The sequence below is a fragment of the Gorilla gorilla genome, chromosome 9, assembly GCF_029281585.2.
Source record: "Gorilla gorilla gorilla isolate KB3781 chromosome 9, NHGRI_mGorGor1-v2.1_pri, whole genome shotgun sequence".
In the NCBI taxonomy this organism is placed as follows: Eukaryota; Metazoa; Chordata; class Mammalia; order Primates; family Hominidae; genus Gorilla; species Gorilla gorilla.
The window spans coordinates 12,896,181-12,915,233 of record NC_073233.2 but is presented as its reverse complement, the minus strand read 5'-3'; the positions used below and the strand labels follow the sequence as shown (position 1 = coordinate 12,915,233).

General features: G+C 50.2%; 2 protein-coding genes across 3 annotated transcripts in view; one reads left to right on the top strand and one right to left on the bottom strand.

Moving 5' to 3' along the window:
- The window catches only part of RRP8 (ribosomal RNA processing 8), a 91,053-nt gene that overhangs the window by 26,308 nt on the left and 45,692 nt on the right, over window positions 1-19,053 (top strand). The gene's annotated exons all lie outside the window — the stretch shown is intronic.
- Window positions 7,408-19,053, bottom strand: part of DNHD1 (dynein heavy chain domain 1) — a 76,030-nt gene continuing 64,384 nt past the window's right edge. The window contains exons 28-42 of the mRNA XM_031007633.3: window positions 16,432-16,581; window positions 15,996-16,178; window positions 15,435-15,866; window positions 14,756-15,227; window positions 13,569-13,865; window positions 13,167-13,319; window positions 12,795-12,973; window positions 11,700-12,665; window positions 11,318-11,504; window positions 10,984-11,106; window positions 10,694-10,895; window positions 9,460-9,551; window positions 9,164-9,313; window positions 8,137-8,942; window positions 7,408-7,923 (exon numbers count right to left, since the gene is read on the bottom strand). Coding sequence (XP_030863493.3) covers window positions 7,573-7,923; window positions 8,137-8,942; window positions 9,164-9,313; window positions 9,460-9,551; window positions 10,694-10,895; window positions 10,984-11,106; window positions 11,318-11,504; window positions 11,700-12,665; window positions 12,795-12,973; window positions 13,167-13,319; window positions 13,569-13,865; window positions 14,756-15,227; window positions 15,435-15,866; window positions 15,996-16,178; window positions 16,432-16,581 — 4,743 coding nt within the window. The 3' untranslated portion in view covers window positions 7,408-7,572. The remainder of the gene's footprint in view (window positions 7,924-8,136; window positions 8,943-9,163; window positions 9,314-9,459; window positions 9,552-10,693; window positions 10,896-10,983; window positions 11,107-11,317; window positions 11,505-11,699; window positions 12,666-12,794; window positions 12,974-13,166; window positions 13,320-13,568; window positions 13,866-14,755; window positions 15,228-15,434; window positions 15,867-15,995; window positions 16,179-16,431; window positions 16,582-19,053) is intronic.

Here is a 19,053-nt window from a genome sequence, read left to right as displayed (position 1 = left end):
GGCTGGAAATAAATTTGGTTTCATTTCATTAGGTTTCATTTATTCTCTTTGACATAAATGCTCAGAATTTTAAATTCCTCCCATTCTGATGCTGCTCCTCTCTAAAGTGGCATCTGGGTATAGAGAGGAGGGCTTATGTAACCTTTTGATATTAGACTGAAGGGATCCTCAAGCCTAACACTGGCTTTGGTTGTGCACAAGTTGGAATCCTCTGGGTAGTTGGCTCAGTTTCATACCTGGGCATTCTGCCAACATTTGCCTCTAAAGCTGATGAATTTGTGGTCTTGTGCCCCCTGTTCCTCCCCACTCCCCCCAGTTTGGCCCTCTCTCAACAACTCTCTTTGGTGCTGGAAACCCCAGTGATTCTCTGCCGCATACTCCTGTGGGCCTGAAGCCTCTCTAGTCAGTATCTACGCCATATAGGGATTAAGAGACACCTCTTCCTGACCATGCTGCTCTGCTCTCTTAATGCTGTTGGGACCACAGTTAGTCCATCCGTGCTACAGAACAGCTTCCTTCCACAGTCCCAGTAGGGAAAAGGCAAAAGCCTCTTTGCCCTTGGCGCTGCTGCTTCCTTCTCTGAGGCTTCGCAGCCCCAGGTCAGGTTGATTACGTCATATTCTTCCCTTTCTTGTCTCTACTCCATTTACCCCCGTTCATCAGAATGGGAAGAGACAGATTTCTCCCCTTTGTCAAGCCTCTTACTTCTTCCTTCCTTTCATTGTTTGGGATTTTAACTTCCTAATGGGATTTTAATTGCTCTAGTAGAACTTAATAGTGCAATTATCAAATCTGGAACATTTTTACATAGCAGTCATTGTATTTGGGCTATGCTGTCATATGGAACTCATTTAATAATCTCTACTAGACAAAGTTTAACAACTTGGCTGGGCATAATTCAAGAATGACTTCAGTCTAGAAAATGGCATGGATTTGTAGAAAATACTCTAACCAATTTCAGATGGTTTTACAGATATCTTACTATTGTTCCCTGCTCCCACTGGAGGACAAATAGTGGTAATGGTAAACATAGACAGATGGTTCATTTTTCCAAACGGACTTCTTTTAATACTCTACTTATCTCCTTTCCTGAAGGCACAGCCATGCACCCTAGTTGACTGTAGAAAAGGGCTCTGAGGAAAGTGGGAGTTTTTGCCTCTCTGCTCAGCCTTTTGTTAAAGAACATCAGTTGCACCACACTCACTGGTGAGTTACCATTTTGAAGAGGTTGTGAAGAGTGATGCTCAGTACAGGCACACCTCATTTTATTTTTTGCTGTGCTTTGTTGCACATCATAGTGTGTTTTATAAAAATTGAAGATTTGTGGCAACCCCGTTTTGAGCTAGTCTATCAGCACTATTTTCCCAATAGCATGTGCTTACTTTTTGTCTCTGTGTCACATTTTGATAATTCTTACAGTATTTCAAACCTTTGCATTATTATTATATCCGTGTGATCAGTGATCTTTGATGTTGGTATTGTAATCTTATTTGGGGGCACCACAGGCTGCACTCACATGAGATGGCAAACTTAATCGATAAATGTCGTGTGTGTTTTGACTGCTTCACTGACCGCCTGTTCCCCCATCTCTCTCCCTCTTGTTGGGCCTCCCTGCTCCCTGAGACAAACAATATAGAAATTAGTCCAATTAATAATCCAACAGTGGCTTCTAGGTGTTCAAGTGAAAGGAAGAGTTGCATGTCTCTCACTTTAAATCAAAAGCTAAAAATGACTAAGCTCGGTGAGGGAGGCAGGTCAAAAGCCACCGTAAGCTGCAAACTAGGTTTCTTGTGCCAGTTAGCCAAGTTGTGAATGCAAGGAAAAAGTTCTTGAAGGAAATTAAAAGTGCAATTCCTGTGAACATGTGACTGATAAAGCAAAACACAGCCTTACTGCTGATATGGAGGAAGTTTTAGTGATCTGGATAGCAGATCAAACCAGCCACAACATTCCCTTAAGCCAAAGCCTAATCCAGGACAAGGCCCTAATTCTCTTCAATTCTATGAAGGCTGAGAGAGGCAAGGAAGCTGCAGAATAAAAGTCTGAAGTTTGCAGAGGTTGGTTCATGAAGTTTAAGGAAAGCCATTTCCATAACATAAAACTGCAAGGTGAAACAGCAAGTGCTAATGTGGAAGCTGCAGTGAATTGATGAAGGTGGCTACACCAAACAACAGATTTTCCATGTAGATGAAACACCCTTCTGTTGGAAGGAGATGGCATCTAGGACTTATTGTAGCTAGAGAAGAGAAGACAATGCCTGGCATCAAAGCTTCAAAGGACAGGCTGACCTTCTGTTAGGGGCCAGTGTAGCTGGTGACTTTAAGTTGAAGCCAATGCTCATTTAACATTCCGAAAATCCTAGGGCCCTTAAGAATTATGCTAAATCTGCTATGTCTGTGCTCTCTTAATGGAACAACAAAGCCTGTATGATGGTACATCGGTTTACAGCATGGTTTACTGACTATCTTAAGCCTACTGTTAAGACCTACTGCTCAGAACAAAAAGATTCTTTTAAAGATTTTGCTGCTCATTGACAATACACCGAAGAGCTCTGATGGACATGTACAAGGAGATTAATGTTATTTTCATGCCGGCTATCGCAACATCTATTGTGCAGCTCATGGATCGGAGAGTAATTTTGACTTTCAGATCTTATTAAGAAATACATTTGTAAGGCTATTGCTGCTATAGTCTTATAGTGTTATTAAGAAATTCATTTTGTAAAGAAATGAAAATTTAAAAAAAGAAATACATTTTGTGAGACTATTGCTGCTATAGGAACCACTATAGATAGTGATTCCTCCAATGGATCTGGGCAAAGTAAATTGAAAACCTTCTGGAAAGGATTCACCATTCTAGATGCCATTAAGAACATTTCTGGAGTAGTAGATTAGTGCTCCCCCTCCCCCTCCCCCTCTCCCTCTCCCCTCTTTCCACGGTCTCCCTCTGATGCCGAGCCGAAGCTGGACGGTACTGCTGCCATCTCAGCTCACTGCAACCTCCCTGCCTGATTCTCCTGCCTCAGCCTGCCGCCCCACCTGACTGGTTTTCGTATTTTTTTGATGGAGACGGGGTTTCGCTGTGTTGGCCGGGCTGGTCTCCAGCTCCTAACCGTGAGTGATCTGCCAGCCTCGGCCTCCCGAGGTGCCGGGATTGCAGACAGAGTCTGGTTAACTCAGTGCTCAATGGTGCCCAGGCTGGAGTGCAGTGGCGTGATCTCGGCCCGCTACAACCACCTCCCAGCCGCCTGCCTTGGCCTCCCAAAGTGCCGAGATTGCAGCCTCTGCCCGGCTGCCGCCCCGTCTGGGAAGTGAGGAGCGTCTCCGCCTGGCCGCCCATCGTCCGGGATGTGAGGAGCCCCTCTGCCTGGCTGCCCAGTCTGGAAAGTGAGGAGCATCTCTGCCCGGCCGCCATCCCATCTAGGAAACAAGGAGCGCCTCTTCCTGGCCGCCATCACATCTGGGAAGTGAGGAGCGTCTCTGCCCGGCCGCCCATCGTCTGAGATGTGGGGAGCACCTCTGCCCTGCCGCCCCGTCCGGGATGTGAGGAGCGTCTCTGCCCGGCCGCCCCGTCTGAGAAGTGAGGAGACCCTCTGCCTGGCAACCGCCCCGCCCGAGAAGTGAGGAGCCCCTCCGCCCAGCAGCCACCCCGTCTGGGAAGTGAGGAGCATCTCTGCCCGGCAGCCACCTCGTCCGGGAGGGAGGTGGGGGGATCAGCCCCCCGCCCGGCCAGCCGCCTCGTCCGGGAGGGAGGTGGGGGGGCCAGCCCCCCGCCCGGCCAGCCGCCCCATCCGGAAGGGAGGTGGGGGGGTCAGCCCCCCTCCCGGCCAGCCGCCCCGTCCGGGAGGGAGGTGGGGGGGTTAGCCCACCGCCCAGCCTGCCGCCCTGTCCGGGAGGGAGGTGGGGGTTCGGCCCCCCGCCTGGCCGGCCACCCGGTCCGAGAGGTGAGGGGCGCCTCTGCCCGGCCGCCCCTACTGGGAAGTGAGGAGCCCCTCAGCCCAGCCAGCCGCCCCGTCCGGGAGGGAGGTAGGGGGGTCAGCCCACCGCCCAGCCTGCCGCCCTGTCCAGGAGGGAGGTGGGGGGTCAGCCCCCCGCCCGGCCAGCCGCCCCGTCCGGGAGGGAGGTGGGGGGGTCAGCCCACCGCCCAGCCTGCCGCCCTGTCCGGGAGGGAGGTGGGGGTTCGGCCCCCCGCCTGGCCAGCCGCCCCATCCGGGAGGTGAGGGGCGCCTTTGCCCGGCCGCCCCTACTGGGAAGTGAGGAGCCCCTCTGCCCGGCCAGCCGCCCCGTCCAGGAGGGAGGTGGGGGGGGGGTCAGCCCCCTGCCCGGCCAGCCGCCCCGTCCGGGAGGTGAGGGGCACCTCTGCCCGGCCACCCCTACTGGGAAGTGAGGAGCCCCTCTGCCCGGCCACCACCCCGTCTTGGAGGTGTACCCAACAGCTCATTGAGAACGGGTCATGATGACAATGGCGGTTTTGTGGAATGGAAAGGGGGGAAAGGTGGGGAAAAGATTGAGAAATCGGATGGTTGCCGTGTCTGTGTAGAAAGAGGTAGACATGGGAGACTTTTCATTTTGTTCTGTACTAAGAAAAAATTCTTCTGCCTTGGGATCCTGTTGATCTGTGACCCTACCCCCAACCCTGTGCTCTCTGAAACATGTGCTGTATCCACTCAGGGTTGGATGGATTAAGGGCGGTGCAAGATGTGCTTTGTTAAACAGATGCTTGAAGGCAGCATGCTCGTTAAGAGCCATCACCACTCCCTAATCTCAAGTACCCAGGGACACAAACACTGCGGAAGGCCGCAGGGTCCTCTGCCTAGGAAAACCAGAGAACTTTGTTCACTCGCTTATCTGCTGACCTTCCCTCCACTATTGTCCTGTAACCCTACCAAATCCCCCTCTGTGAGAAACACCCAAGAATGATCAATAAAAAAAAAAAAAAAAAAAAAAAAAAAAAGAACATTTCTGATTCATGATAGGAGGTCAAAATATCAATATTAACAGGAGTTTGGAAGAAGTTGATTCAACTCTCATGGATGATTTTGAGGAGTTCAAGACTTCATTGGAGGAAGTGACTGTAGATGTGGTGGAAGCAGCAAGAGAATTAGAATAAGAAGTGGAGCCTGAAGATATGACTGAGTTACTGTAATCTCATGATAAAACTTTAATGGGTGAGCAGTTGCTCTTATGGATCAGCAAAGAAAGTGGTTTCTTGAGATGGAATCTATACTTCTGATGATGTGAACATTGTTGAAATGACAACAAATGATTTAGAATATTACATAAACTTAGTTAATAAAGGAACAGCAGGGTTTGAGAGGATTAACTCCAATTTTGAAATAAGTTCTGTAGGTAAAATGCTGTAAAACACCATCACATGCCACAGACAAATTCTTCATGAAAATATGAGTCCATTGATATGGACTCATATTCACTGTTGTTTTATTTTAAGAAATTGCCACAACCTTCAGCAGTCACCACCCTGATCAGCAGCTATCAATATTAAGGCAAAAAAGATTACTATTTGCTGAAGGCTCAGATGATTATTAGCATTTTTAGCAATAAAGTATTTTTAAACTAAGGTATGCAATTTTTTTTTTTTTTTTTTTTTTTTTTTAGACAGGGTCTTGCTCTGTCACCCAGGCTGGAGTACAGTGGCACAATCTCGGCTCGCTGCAACCTCCACCTCCTGGGTTCAAGAGATTCTTCTGCTGCCTCAGTCTCCTGAGTAGCTTGGATTACAGGTGCCTGTCACCACACCTTGCTAATTTTTGTATTTTTAGTAGAGACAGGGTTTCACCATGTTGGCCAGGCTGGTATACCTTGTTTTTTTTTTTTAACTTAACATAATGCTATTTCATGCTTAATAGACTACAATATAGTGTAAATGTAACCCATATGCAGTGGGAAACCAAAAAGTTCATGTGACTTGCAATATTCGCCTTATTGTGGTGGTCTGGAACCAAACCCACAATAGCTTCAAGTATGCCTGTATACACTTCTGTTTGCATTTCCTCCCACCACGTAGCTGGTACCTAGCCATAGAGCAAGGGAGCTAAGTTTATTAATACTACGTAAGTTTTGATGCTTGGGGGCAAGGAGTGAAGCTCATATATGCCTTTAGTTCTGCCATACTCTAACTCAACTTTTGTCGGACAGGCTCGCCCTGGCCTAGCATGCCGTCATGCAACTAATAATAACAGAAAATATCAAAGCAGCAGAACTCTTGATTCCTTAGCTCCAGCTGCTTGCTCCCTCAAATTTCCCATCTCAGTTAATGACACATGATACACCTAGTTTCTCAAGCTTAAAATCCAAATCACCCTAGATTCTTCCTCTTCCTTTATTCTCCACATCCATTCCATCAGTCCTGCTGGTTTTACCTCCAGAATATTTCTTAAATCTGTCAATTCTTCATCTCTATTGTTTAGACCCTTGCCCAAACTCCATTATCCCTTACTTGAATTACTTCAATTGGGTCCAAATAGATCTTCTGCCTTGTCACCCTGGCTTTTCTAGCATCCATCCACCATAGAACAGGCAGAGTGACCTTTGAAAAAATGCAAATTAGATCATATACTCTCCCACCTACTATTTGACAATACATCCTCATTATACTTTTGAAAAATACAAGATCATTACCATGGCAACGTGAGCCACCCTTTTCTATACGTTCTCATCATTTTGGGTCGCTCTGCCCCTCACTCGCCATGCTCTGGCTGCATACGCTGTTTCTTGAACACTTCAAGGTTGTTCCTGCCTCAAGACTTTTGTACCTACTGAGGGCTCTACCTGAATGAATATTCCTTCTAGATCTTTAAACAGCTACTTTCAAATATGCAGAAAGCTTCCCTGACCACTCAGATTATACTAACTGCTCCCCTCTCATCACATACCCTCTTGACGCATCAGTCTATTTTGTTTTCTTTATAGGACTTCAAAATCATCAAAATTATTTATATGTCGGCCTTTTATTGCCTGTTGCCCTACACTAGAATAACCTTATTAGCACATAGAAGAATACCTGGTTCCAAGGAATGCTCAATGAATAATTGTTGAATGAACATAGGACCTTGTATCTTACTTGGCTTTTTTCATATGCATGACTCACTGAGAGAATCCATCGTAGGAGAGGAATGAGTGGTAGGGCAGGATTGAGGCATTGCCAAGAACACCACTAAATGCCTTAAGAAAGAATTTTGAGTGCTAATGTTCTCCTTTCAAACATATCCCTTGTGGATTTAGCACAAGTGCTGAGACCACAGTAGAGAGCGGGGCAAGGATTTAGGATTCTGTGTGTCAGCCACTGCTGGGTCTGCCTAGCTTCTTGGATACATGATTAACACCAAGTCCCACCCCACCCCAAGTGTACCCACACTTTCCCCTTCCCAGCTGCCAGGCACATGCCCTCTTCTACCTTCGGTGTGAATATACCTCCTCTTTTCTCAGTTATGCACACTGTACCTTTCTCCTAGTGTGTCACATTCTGCCTTCTTGGTGTGCACACACCCTACTCTACCCCGATATCTCAGAAATCTTTCATGGAATCACTACAACTTTATTTTGGTAGACGGGCTCAAGACAGGGGTGGGCTGCACACGTGGACCCTCCTTTGGACACAGGTGTTGGGGGTGAGCTTGGTGGGTAAGGGCAGATGCATCACGATGTTCCTGCTCTGCAGCTTAGCGGTGCCAAGGGGCCCTCCCATGTACACAGGACAGGAGTACACAGTCAGGTCGGCTGGGGCTGGCAGGTCACTGGTGCCTGGGGCCTGTGTGCTGATGCTGACGGGAGGCAGAGGGCTGGGTTGGCTGGAAGGACTGTCCTGCAAGGCTCCAGCTATTGGGTCCCACTCCGCATGTAGGACCTGTAGCCCGATCAGCAGCAGCCCTCTCTCTGGAACCGTGGGGTTTGGACCATTCTCCACCTGGGGGCGTCAGAAGCTGGTCAGGCAAGGCTAGGAAGCTGGGAGGTGGCAGGTGGGAAGTGGGGGTTAGCGGGTAGGAGGTCGTGATGGAGCGAGATCGGAGAAGCTAGCAGGGTTACCGAGGGGCAAGATCACCAAGAAGGGGTAACTGCGAGGTGTAATTAGAGACTTCGAGGGGACTGGAACCGCGAACGCGGGGCGGCGCGAAGATACCCTGAAGTGCAGAGGGTTGCTGTTCATCTCCAGACGTTTATACTGGAGCTGACTGGAGACCGAGCCTCGGCTACCAGGGAGATTCGAGCTGGGCACATTCTGGTCCAGGGCAGCTTCCCCACGCAATGCCAGCAGCAGGCGGCGCGGGTGGCGAAAGGCTGACAGGTGGAAGACGCGCTCTGGTACATCACTGCTCGCGTCCGCGCCCACGCCCAAGTAACGAACCAACAGTTGCCCACGGCGCGGCAACTGTCGCAGCCAGTGCCAGGGCGGCTGCGGACAGGCCGGCGCATGAGGTCGCCAAGGCAAGGGTAGGCGGCCAGTCCAGAGAGCGTGGGCCACCGCAGCACAGCGGCGGGAGGGGCACGGGGGTGCGCCCTTCAGCCGCTGCAACAGGCAATCAAGGTCGCGTTGTAGCGTGCCCACCAACTGGCTCAGTTCTAGAGCCTCGGTCTCTAAGACGCCCTCCAGAGACCGCCGTGCATTTGGCCCCAGCACTGACCACCGGGCGCCAGACTCGTCTTGGCGAATCACGTGGGTCAGCAGATCCTGCAGTGACTCCAGCCTCCGGTTGACTTGCACTAGGCGTTGCCGCAGTCGCCTTTCCGCAAGCTGGGCGCCTCTTCGAGACTCAGGAACCCACACGGGTGAACTCCGCTGCAGCGCACTCAAGAGAGCGCGACTCTGGCGTCGCAACAGCCAGGCTTGGGGACCCTCACTCAGTCCGCAGAGCCGGGGTTCAGGTGGTGAGGGCAGTAGGTGCATCTGGGCCTTGCACTCTGCCATTGCATCCAGCTCCCTTAGCTCTTGGGGATAGAGGTGAGGGGTGAGGGACAAGATGGACTCTCCCCACCCTAGACTGGAGAGAGTAGGCCTTCCTCTGATCCTTTACTGCCATCACCCGCATAACAGTATGAATATTACCCCCTCATATACCTTTATTGAGACTGCTGTCCACATTTCTGTGGGGGGTGGCATTGCATTGCACTATTCCCTACCCCAAAACAGATACCTGAGTGAGGCTTACCTGGGAGGGGCATGAGCGTGGCCAGCAAAGACTGAGGTGTGTGTGGCTGGACCCAGCTCCCACTACTGGGGCTCAGGCAGGCTTGTGTGAGGCTAATCAGGGCCTCCCTGTCCTCAGTGTCCCCCAGAGGACCCCCGTAGAAAACTGAAGCTGAAGATGAGGTTAGAGTCTCTCAGTTCCAGTACCTTCAGTTTCCACCACCGCCAAAACCAAAGCTGTGAATTATATCCCACCCCCACCCTCTTCCAGGCTCTCCTGGGGGCTGATGACTCCAAGGGGGAGAGGAAGGGTCTCACCAGCCAGCTCTTGCATGGCAGCACGGGGATTGCTAAGACTTGCCCACAGCTGATCTTGGGTCTGAAGAACCTGGGTTAGAGTCACTTGACTCCTAGAGAAGGGGAGCGGAAAGCAGGGTTTCACATATCATCTATATGCTGAGGACTGTCAAGTCTTGTCTTCAGTTCAAACCTCTCTCCTGAGCTTCAGGTTCATTGCCACTTGGCACCTCAAATACAACTTGCTTTCAACTGAAATCATCATTTCCCCCCATAAAACCTGTTCCACCTCCTATTTCAGTGAGAGGTACCGCCAGCCACCCAATTATCTAAAGCAAAAATCTGAGAGTCATCCTTGACACCTCCTTCCTCTTCACCCCATATTTATTCTCTATTCCTTCCATGGCTACTACCCTACCACCCATACCACAATCTCTTCCCTGGAGACTTCCAGAGTCTCCTAAAGCTGCTCTGCTTGCCCCCAGTCCTGCCTCCTCTGATCCATTCTCGACGTTGCATCCAGAGTGATCTTTCCAACACACAAAAAGGATATTGTTTCTTCTTCTACTTAAAACCCTTCAGTGGCTTCCCACTGTCTTCAGGATAAAATCAGACACCTTGCCCTAGTCTTTTTTTTTTGAGACAGAGTCTCGCACTGTCGCCCAGGCTGGAGTGCAGTGGTGCAATCTCGGCTCACTGCAAGCTCCACCTCCCAGGTTCACGCCATTCTCCTGCCTCAGCCTCCTGAGTAGCTGGGACTACAGGCACCTGCCACCATGCCTGGCTAAGTTTTTGTATTTTTAGTACAGATGGGGTTTCACTGTGTTAGCCAGGATGGTCACGATCTCCTGACCTCATGATCCACCCGCCTCGCCTCCCAAAGTGCTGGGATTACAGGCATGAGCCACTGTACCTGGCCTACCTTGCCCTAGTCTTAAAGGCCCTTTATAATGAACCTTACTTCTCCCTCCTCAACACCCAGCATGTCCACGTCAACCACACTCAAGTCTCCTCCCTTCTGCTGAGTTTAGGTCCCTCTGCTCAGAAAGGCCCATCTCTACCTGATTCGCCTCTGCTTTTAAGACTCAATTCAAAGTAAAATCTCAAAATCTTTGGAGAAGCCTTCCTTGACTTCCCCTTGCCCTTGCTCTTTGGAGCTTCCAAAGATGAATTAGTTTTACTCATCCCAGCATATGGAAGATACTCAATGTTTGTTGAGTGATTGACTGAGCAGGAATGGGTGGGGGTCCCTCACCAGCGCCCCCTGTGTGCCTGCAGCCTTGTTCTATAGAGCTGCCGGTGTAGCAGGAGGCCATGGAGGAGGAGCAGAGGTAGTGCCTGGGTGGGGGGTTGCATGTAGAGTACTTGCTGGGCTAGCTGCACACTGTCAGTCAAAACATGGCGCAGCTCCAGGGACTGGTTCCAGAAAACAGGCATGGAGTGCTGAGTCAGCACAGCTGGGGAGGAAGGAGAGTGCTGAGTCAGCACAGCACAGTTGCCCTCCCACTTCCAATTTGAGAGCCTGTAGGGGGTTAAGCTCCTCACCTGGCAAAGAAGCACTAGACTCTGCAGGCACAATAAGCCAAAGACGAAAATCTCTGTGAACAGTGCTTACATTCCTGCTTTCAGGTTGGTCTAAAAGCTGTTCTGATTCCAGGTCTGCAACCACTAGAGTCAGACAAGGGTCTGAGATCAGTCCTTGGATAAAGGGTCAGGCAGAAGTCTAGGGATCAGACTTGAGGCTAGGGGTGTCAGGAGTCAGACACAAGGCCAAGTGGACAAGTTTGGTGCTAGGTCACTGGCCATGAGGCCTGAGATTTCAAGCTAAGGCCCAAGTGTAGGATAGGATCCTGGAAGCCAATCTAGGCAATAAACTCACCCTTGGCTCTGCCTAACAGTTCCAGCAAGAGCTGTAGCAGCTGTTTCGGCCAATGGGGCATCAGATGACAGTTGTCCAGCACCAGCCAGTGCCCCTCATACATAGCCTGGGATAGAGTGCTGACCACAACTGAGACTGGGTCCCAGGCTTCAGAGCCCAGGGCTATCACCTGCAGTTGCTTCTGCCCCTGGGGACCAAAAAAGAGAGGGCAGCATGACTCAAAGTGATCCTAGGGTGACCCGAGGGACCCAAACTAATGCTACCATGATCCCCAAAGTCCCTAAGTAGTACAGAAAGATCCATGAAAATGCTTGGAGGGGGTCCCCCACGCCCCAGCCCACAGGAGCCTGGTCACTCTGTGGCCAAGAAACTAGGTTCAAACCTGCTGATACTTGGCAGCCAGTTTCTGGATGACAGTCAGAGGATGCAGAGTGGCTGAGGGGTGGCCAGGCGGTGGCAACAAGATCAGCATGGGCTGAGTAGCCTGACTATGTTTAAAGGGCATGGTGGGAGCATACATGTTTTCATCCAGGGGCCGACCCAGGAGGCTAGTGGTGAAGTCTGCCAGGGCACCTGCCAGGCACTCAGGTCGCAGAACGCGCCACAGGATCAGCTTCTGGAGGAGGCTGAGTGGCTCAGGCCCTGGCCCAGGTGCAGGACCCAGCACTGTGGATGACAGTGACAGGTAAGCCTGCCAAGCACTGGAGTGGCCTGCCAGGGAGGCACACAGGCCAACAAATGGGGGCAGCAGCTCTAACATCTCACATTCATGCCAGGCTTTTGGCCCAAGCCAGGCCGGTCGAGCCACATCTGAGACTGGCTTGCTGTGGACTGTGCTGGGAGAGGCTGCTAGTCCAGGCCAGAATGCCAGTCTTTCCAGCTCTGATGCTTTCCCTGTTGCTTGCAGCAGAGCCAAAGCGCCCAATGCACCCACCAAGGGTACTTGGGTAAGGCCCAGTGCAGTCACGGTGCTGCCCAGCAGCTGGCGGGTCAGGTGTGCTCTCAATTGCAGTAGATGGCTGGCCAGGTCCTCCCCGTGATTAATCTCACGTGGCTTCATGCTGTCCAGAGCCTGCTTGGTGACTGCCAGCCAGTTCTCTGGGCTCATACAGAAAAGCGGCAGCAGGTTCTGCAGTTGGCTTAGGGCCTTTACCATGGCCATTCCATGCCAAACCACAGGTCGATAGGGTGCCCACGACACCATCTCCTGTAGTTTCTGCCCTTCTAACTCTTCACAATGAGCACGCAGCTGGCATAGCTTTCCCTGGGCCCTCACCATGTTCCGCAGAAACTTGGCTGGCTTCTGACGCTTCGGATTCTGGAACAGCAGCATCGTCAGCAGCCGGTCCTGCATACACTCATTTGTTGGATGGATCTGGCCCTTTCCCACAGTCCCCAAACATCTACATTCATCTCCACCCCCTTACCCAGGCCCATCCAATGCTCATCTCAACCCACAGACTGAGCCCCCAAGCACCTCAGCAGCCTCCACAGCCTTGCAGGTATCTAGGGCTCTGATCTTTAGGTCCTGCCAGCGGGTCTCGAGTTCAGGATACTCTCTGCACAAGATTTCATGCAGCATCTGTTCTTCCAGTATTTCCATGTTCAGGCCCAGATCCAACACATTCAGCCCCTTTAGCAGTTCACAACCTAGCACTTGGGGTAACATGGGAGATGCTTAACCTCTTCCCCTTGGCAGAGCCAGGGGGTAGGGTAGACAGGGAGTATGGCTCCCTGCTATAGACCTGTGCCTGCTCTGGGCCAGGTTGAGTGAAGCCCTCTTAGGGCTGGTGCTGAGGGCCTAGTGTGTCCACACAACTGTGCTGGCAATTTGCCCTCTAGGCCTCACCTTTTTCCATGGCACAGAGGGAGAGGGTGGTGCTGAGATACAGACAGAAGCCAGGCTGCACCTGGGGTGGACTCAGCTGCTCCCGCTGCAGCAGCCATTGCAGTTCTTCGCACCCTAGACCCAGCTCCACGTTGGTCAGTAACACAGGTAGGCCTGTGAGAGGGAGGCAAAGGCACCCTACCCACAATGCCAGCACCCATGATCCCCATTCCCCAGGCACGAGGTCTGGCTCTGACCAGCTTCCCTGTGGCTGATAGGAGGGTTCCCACAAGACGCTTCAATATAGTTAGTGCCTGGGATGAAGGATGGGAACTGAAGTTAGACTGAGGTGTGGGAGGCCTGTGGGGTCACAGAATGGGGCAAGTCAAAAACGGGCCAGGGTGGGTGGGGACCAGTTCTCACCACAAGCAGCTGCCTCCTGGAGCTGAGAACCCAGCTCTGGGTCAGCACCTGAAAGAACACTAAGGTAGGGAAGAGATGGAAGCTGAGTCTCATAGGCTGGCTTTGACCCCTGGCTCTCTGTCTTCTCCTCCTCTTTCTCTTCATTTTCCTCTTGCTCTTTCTCCTGCTCATTTTTTCTTTCCTCTGCCTTCTGCTCTTTTGTCTGGTCCTTAGCCTCATTACTCTCTTCACTCTCATCATCTTCCTCTTTCATGTCCGTTTTACTCTCTGTCTTTTGATTTCTCATGAGGCCTTTCCCTGGGGCAGAAAGATTCAGAGGAGCTCTTCTTAGGGGAGGAATCAGACTCCTTAGGGGAGGAATTCACTGAAGGGCTCCATTTCATGAGGGAAGGTCTGCAGGAAGACATCTTAGGAAAGTTGCTTAAGCTCTCTATGACTCAATTTTCTTATCTGCAAAATGGGGTTGATATTAGTGGCGACCTCATAGGGTTACTGTGAAGATTAAATGAAATGATACATAGAAAACACTTAGATGTGCACGTAGTGAGCACTCAATAAATGCTGGCTATCACAATTATTACTCTAAAATTCCAGGGAGGGATCCTATTCATCCTCTGTCTTCACATAGCCTCTCTTCTATATTTTCTATGCCTTTTCTTCTGCCTCTTGTAAGGGCACTTGCAGGATTTAGGGCCCATCCCGATAAGAATCAGGGTGATCTCATTCAAAGTCCTTAACTTAATTACATCTGAAAGGACCTCTTTCCAAATAAGGTCACATTTTTCTCACAAACTCAATCCCCAGCCTCTTCTTCTGGGAAATAAACACTCTATTCCTTTTCCTAGAAAATGTTCCTTCCAATACTCCACCCAGATGGGTCCCCGATCCAAACAGAGCCAACAGAAATATTCCCCAGGATTTCTGAACATTGGATAAATTTGGGTAGTGCTGAGTAGACCAGGGAAGTGGAAGATCATGGACCAATCAGTCATGTAGATTCAGAATCATTGTAATAAAGAGAAAAAATAAATGTGACCAAATTTATTCCTATAGTATAGGCTGGTGAAATCTGGGACATCCTGATCACAAAAATACAGTGTCCTCATTATGAAGGGAAAGACCACATGAGGCTGAGCGTCGGGCAGTTCAGATACTCCGGAAGCATTGCATTTATTATGCCTGCTTACCTCTACCCTCAGTGGGGGCTGGTGCAAAAGATCTATTCTCTTCCAGAGGCAGCGGGTCCAACCAGATGAGGGCCTGGTTGCTGGGGTCAAGCAGCAGCGGCCAACGGCAACTACTGTAGTGTGTAGGGCTTCGCAGAAGCAAGCCTGCCAGGTGGGCCGACTTTGCCTGTGGCTTCAGGTTTCCGTCCCACTGGTACTGTTCCGATTCAGAGCTCAGCAAGGACAGAATACTGAAGGGAGAGTGTGTAGCCAGCAGGGGGTTCTTTGGTGGTATGCTGACAGATTTTTGCTTCTGCTTCAGTGCCTGTGCCACATCATCTGGGCCCAGAGCCTCCTGAAAGCCCCTACACAGAGCTAACCACTTGTCCAGTAGCTCTTGGCGCCGCAGTGGTGGGAAGGGACCCAGGTAGATGATGGCAGCTGAACATAGGAGGGTATCTCCGAACACAGTCATGCAGCGTCCCTTCAGCTTCTGGAGTGGAAGGGAAGACCAGAGGCTGTGTAGGCCAGTGAGGAGGGTGCAGGCAGAGATATGGCAGAGGGAGGGCAAGGTGGGGTGTGGAGGAAAGTACGGCAAGGAGTGCAGAGAGGGACAGAGGGAGGCAGTGAGGGCACAGGGAGGAGCAGGCGAACAGCATAAAAGAACTTTGGGGGAGACATCTGGGAGGGGGATGGTTACCTGGAGCTCTGTAGTCCAGGCACGCATAGGCGTGAGCAGTGCAGCCTTCATGGGCCATTTGTGATACTGCCCACACTGTGCTTGACTGAGGGTCTTTGCCACGCAGTTGTGGGAAGCTTGGGCATCCTCCACCATCTTAGCCAGGGCCAAATTATGCTCCAGGGTCTCCTGGGCCTGAAACTGGTAGTAGCCCAGGCGGGCCTGCTCCCGAGTGAGTGTTGCCTCCACTTGCTGCAGCAGCAGGCCCGTGGGCAGTCCCCGGCAATGTGCCAGCCCATAGTGCAGAACAGCCCAGAGCCAGGCTGCCAGGCTGGCTGCAGGTCGGCTCACTGCCCGCAGGGCTGCATCGTTCATACCTGGAGCCTTCAGAATTAGATGTAACTTTATCAGCTCTGAGTCTGTTATCTTCTCCTTGGGGAAGAACACCAGCTCCTGGAAGGATGTATGTTAAAGGGATGTGGAAGACACGGATGCTCTGGACTTTGACCCAACAGTTTAGCCTTGCCAAGTGTCCCTTTTATGCCTCCCCTATCCTCCTTCATTGTGCTCCACCCTTCCTACCTGATAAAAATCCTCAGTGCATAACAGCTGTTTGGCACTGGCCCAGCCTGTTTCATGGTGGAACAAGTCACACATTGCATCAGTCACCCGGACCACAGATTCTGGTGGTGCTCGATAGCTCCGTATCTCCTCAAAGTCAGCCACCTGCAGCTGGCTCAGAGGCTCCAGAAATGCCTTGCTCATCTAAATGAGGAGAGATACCCTCTGAAGTGACCTCCTGAGATGTTCTGTTCTTCCTTCAAGGTGTTTTTAGGGGAATCATCTCCTTCTTGGAGTCCCCATGAGAGGCCACTCCCCAAGCCATCCTATTACCTTTGTCCCCTCCCCCCAGGAGACTCCATGATGAGTCACTCCATCCTCTCCTCTTGGTATCCTTAGAGGGGTTGCCCTCTTTCAAGAGAGGAGCAGTGCAGAGCAGGCGGCAGGAAGAGCCCACCTGCTCCAGGAAAGCCTCTTGCTGAGCCTGCAGGGCATCCCGTTGCTTGGTCAGGTTCTCAATGAGGTTCTCTTGATGCCGACACTCTTCCAGCTGCTGCTTGTATAGGAGCTTGCTTTGCTCTAGCTGCTGCTGAAACATGCTGAGACTCTGCGAAGAGAGATCCAGGCCCTGCAGCTCCAGATCTTGGGCCATGCGGGAAGCCCCAGAAGACCCTATGATCCTGGAACTGTAGCACACTCCTCACTTGAAAGACTGACCACATTGAACTCCAAGTAGGCCACAGAGAGAGGCTGAGCTCTGGGTCTGTCACTTATTAGTCTGTAAGTTATATATCTAGTAACGCAGCCCCAAGTGTGTGGTTGCTTTTTCTGCAGCCGCTTCACCCGAAGACTATGTGTGTAACAGTTATGTTACACTACTCTATATTTTAGTTGACCCATTAGCAGCAGTTGTCACAGGAGACAGTTCCCTCCCTCTTGAGGCATCCTCCTCTCTTGGCCTTCATGATACTGTGTTCTCCTTGGGCTTTCTCTAACTTCTCTGGCTGCTCTTTCTCATTCTCTTCCTCTGTCAGCCCTTAACTATTCCTCATCAATTTTTTCAGAGCCTCCTTTCTCTTCTCACTCTACACTTCTAACTGCCCTCCCTAATCTCATGGCTTTGATTCCTACTTACATTCCAACTGCCAAATCTCTCTCTCTAGCTAGGTTCCCTCCCTGCCCCATACCATGTATTCATTTGCTTAGTGGAAATCTTCCCTTGGGGGTCTCACAGGCCCCTCAGACTCCACATGTCCCCAAATGAATGTATTGGTTATGCCTCCTCAGCTCTCCTGCAATCTGACTCCTCTCCTGTGTATTCTTTTTCTCAGAGAATGGTGGCAAGATATGCTCAAGTTTCCCAAGGAACAAACTGAGTTGTTACCCTTGGCTCCATCTCCTGAATCCCCCCAAATCCAGCCCATCTTTGAGACCTTTCAATTCTACCTCCTAAATGCCTCTCGTGTCCACTGCCCTTCCCAACGTCAGTCACTCATGCTGAGGCCCTCTCACTCCCGACCTTCTGCACTGGCCTCCTAACTGGTCTCTCAGTTTCCACTCTTACTCCCCTCCTTTTATTCCCCCACTGCAGCCTGGCTGGTTTTCTAAAAACTGAATCATTGTCATTAACACTTGTCACTTCTACATTTGATTGACAATACCCCCATGACCAGGCCCCTACTCATCATTTCAATCTCATCTCTTTTCTCTCTCCTAGCATGCTACTTTCCAGCCATTCCTGACTTTCAGTTCCTCCAGTGTGGCACACACTCTTTTGCCTCTAGGCCTTTCACATGCTGTTATATCAACCTGGGACATTCTGTCACTTGGCCCCTTTCAAACAATGATCAAATCTGACCTAACTTTCAGGCATCAACTGTCATGTACTTCATTCATTTGTTTATACAGTTAGTGAATGTTTTTGAGCTGCTACCATGTTATATACATGCTCTGTGCTGCATAGCGGGGCACTCTGCTTTCTCTAGAAAGTTTTTCTTGATATTTGGAGTGCTCTGAACTTACTCTGTTATAACACGGTTTTGTCATTGCCTGGATGAGTCTATATCTTCTTATCTTCTGCTAAACTATAAGCACCATGAAGGTAAGGATAGTGCCCTATCTCCTCTTATTAGGAAGCAATCTAACCTATTTTTTTCTTTTTTTTCTTTTTTGGAGACAAGGTCTCACTATGTCACCCAAGCTGGAGTGCAGTGGTGCAATCATTTCTCACTGCAGCTTCAACCTCCCAGGCTCAGGTGATCCTCCCACCTCAGACTCCTGAGTAGCTGGAACTACAGATAGGTGCTACCATGTCTGAATAATTTTTTGTAGAGACAGTGTTTTGCTGTGTTGCCCAGGCTGGTCTTGAACTCCTGGGCTCAAGTGATCCATTGGCAGTGGCCTTCCAAAGTGCTGGGATTACAGGCATGAGCCACTGTGCCTGGCCTAACCTAATATTAATAGTAACTAACATTTATTGAGCTCTATGTGCCAGCACATTTAAATACTTGACATGTAAGATCTTGTTTAATCCTCATCACAACCTTATAAGGTTAGGGAAGTCTCCCTAACCTTTCTGGATCTTTGTTTTCTCATCTGTAAAGTGAGAAAAGAATAGCTACCTCAGAAAGGTGTGGGCAAGGATTCTATCATCTATCTATTATCCATCCATGTAGATGCAAATGTAGGCATATATTGACATAGACATAAATATTAAGAAATTCCTGAACAAAAAATAAATTTTTGTTGAGTTCAATACATTTTTGTTGAGTGCAATAATGAAAAAATCAACCAGTTAAATATGAGAGTAAAGAGATGGAGGGGCCCAGAATGAGTCCTGGGATTTGGCTCAGTGGGTGGTAATGCCTTTTCTTGGGGTGGGGAACACTGGAAGAAGTACACACTATTACGGCTATTGAATGAACGACCAAGGGATCTGACTCTGAATGACCCTGAGACTACGAACATCTCTTATCCAGACCTTTGGCTTACTGTGTTCTGCTCTGGTGTAACTGACTCACAGATCAAGGAATACTAGGACCCCTAAACCAGATCAACAATCCTGGTATTAATCATCTTG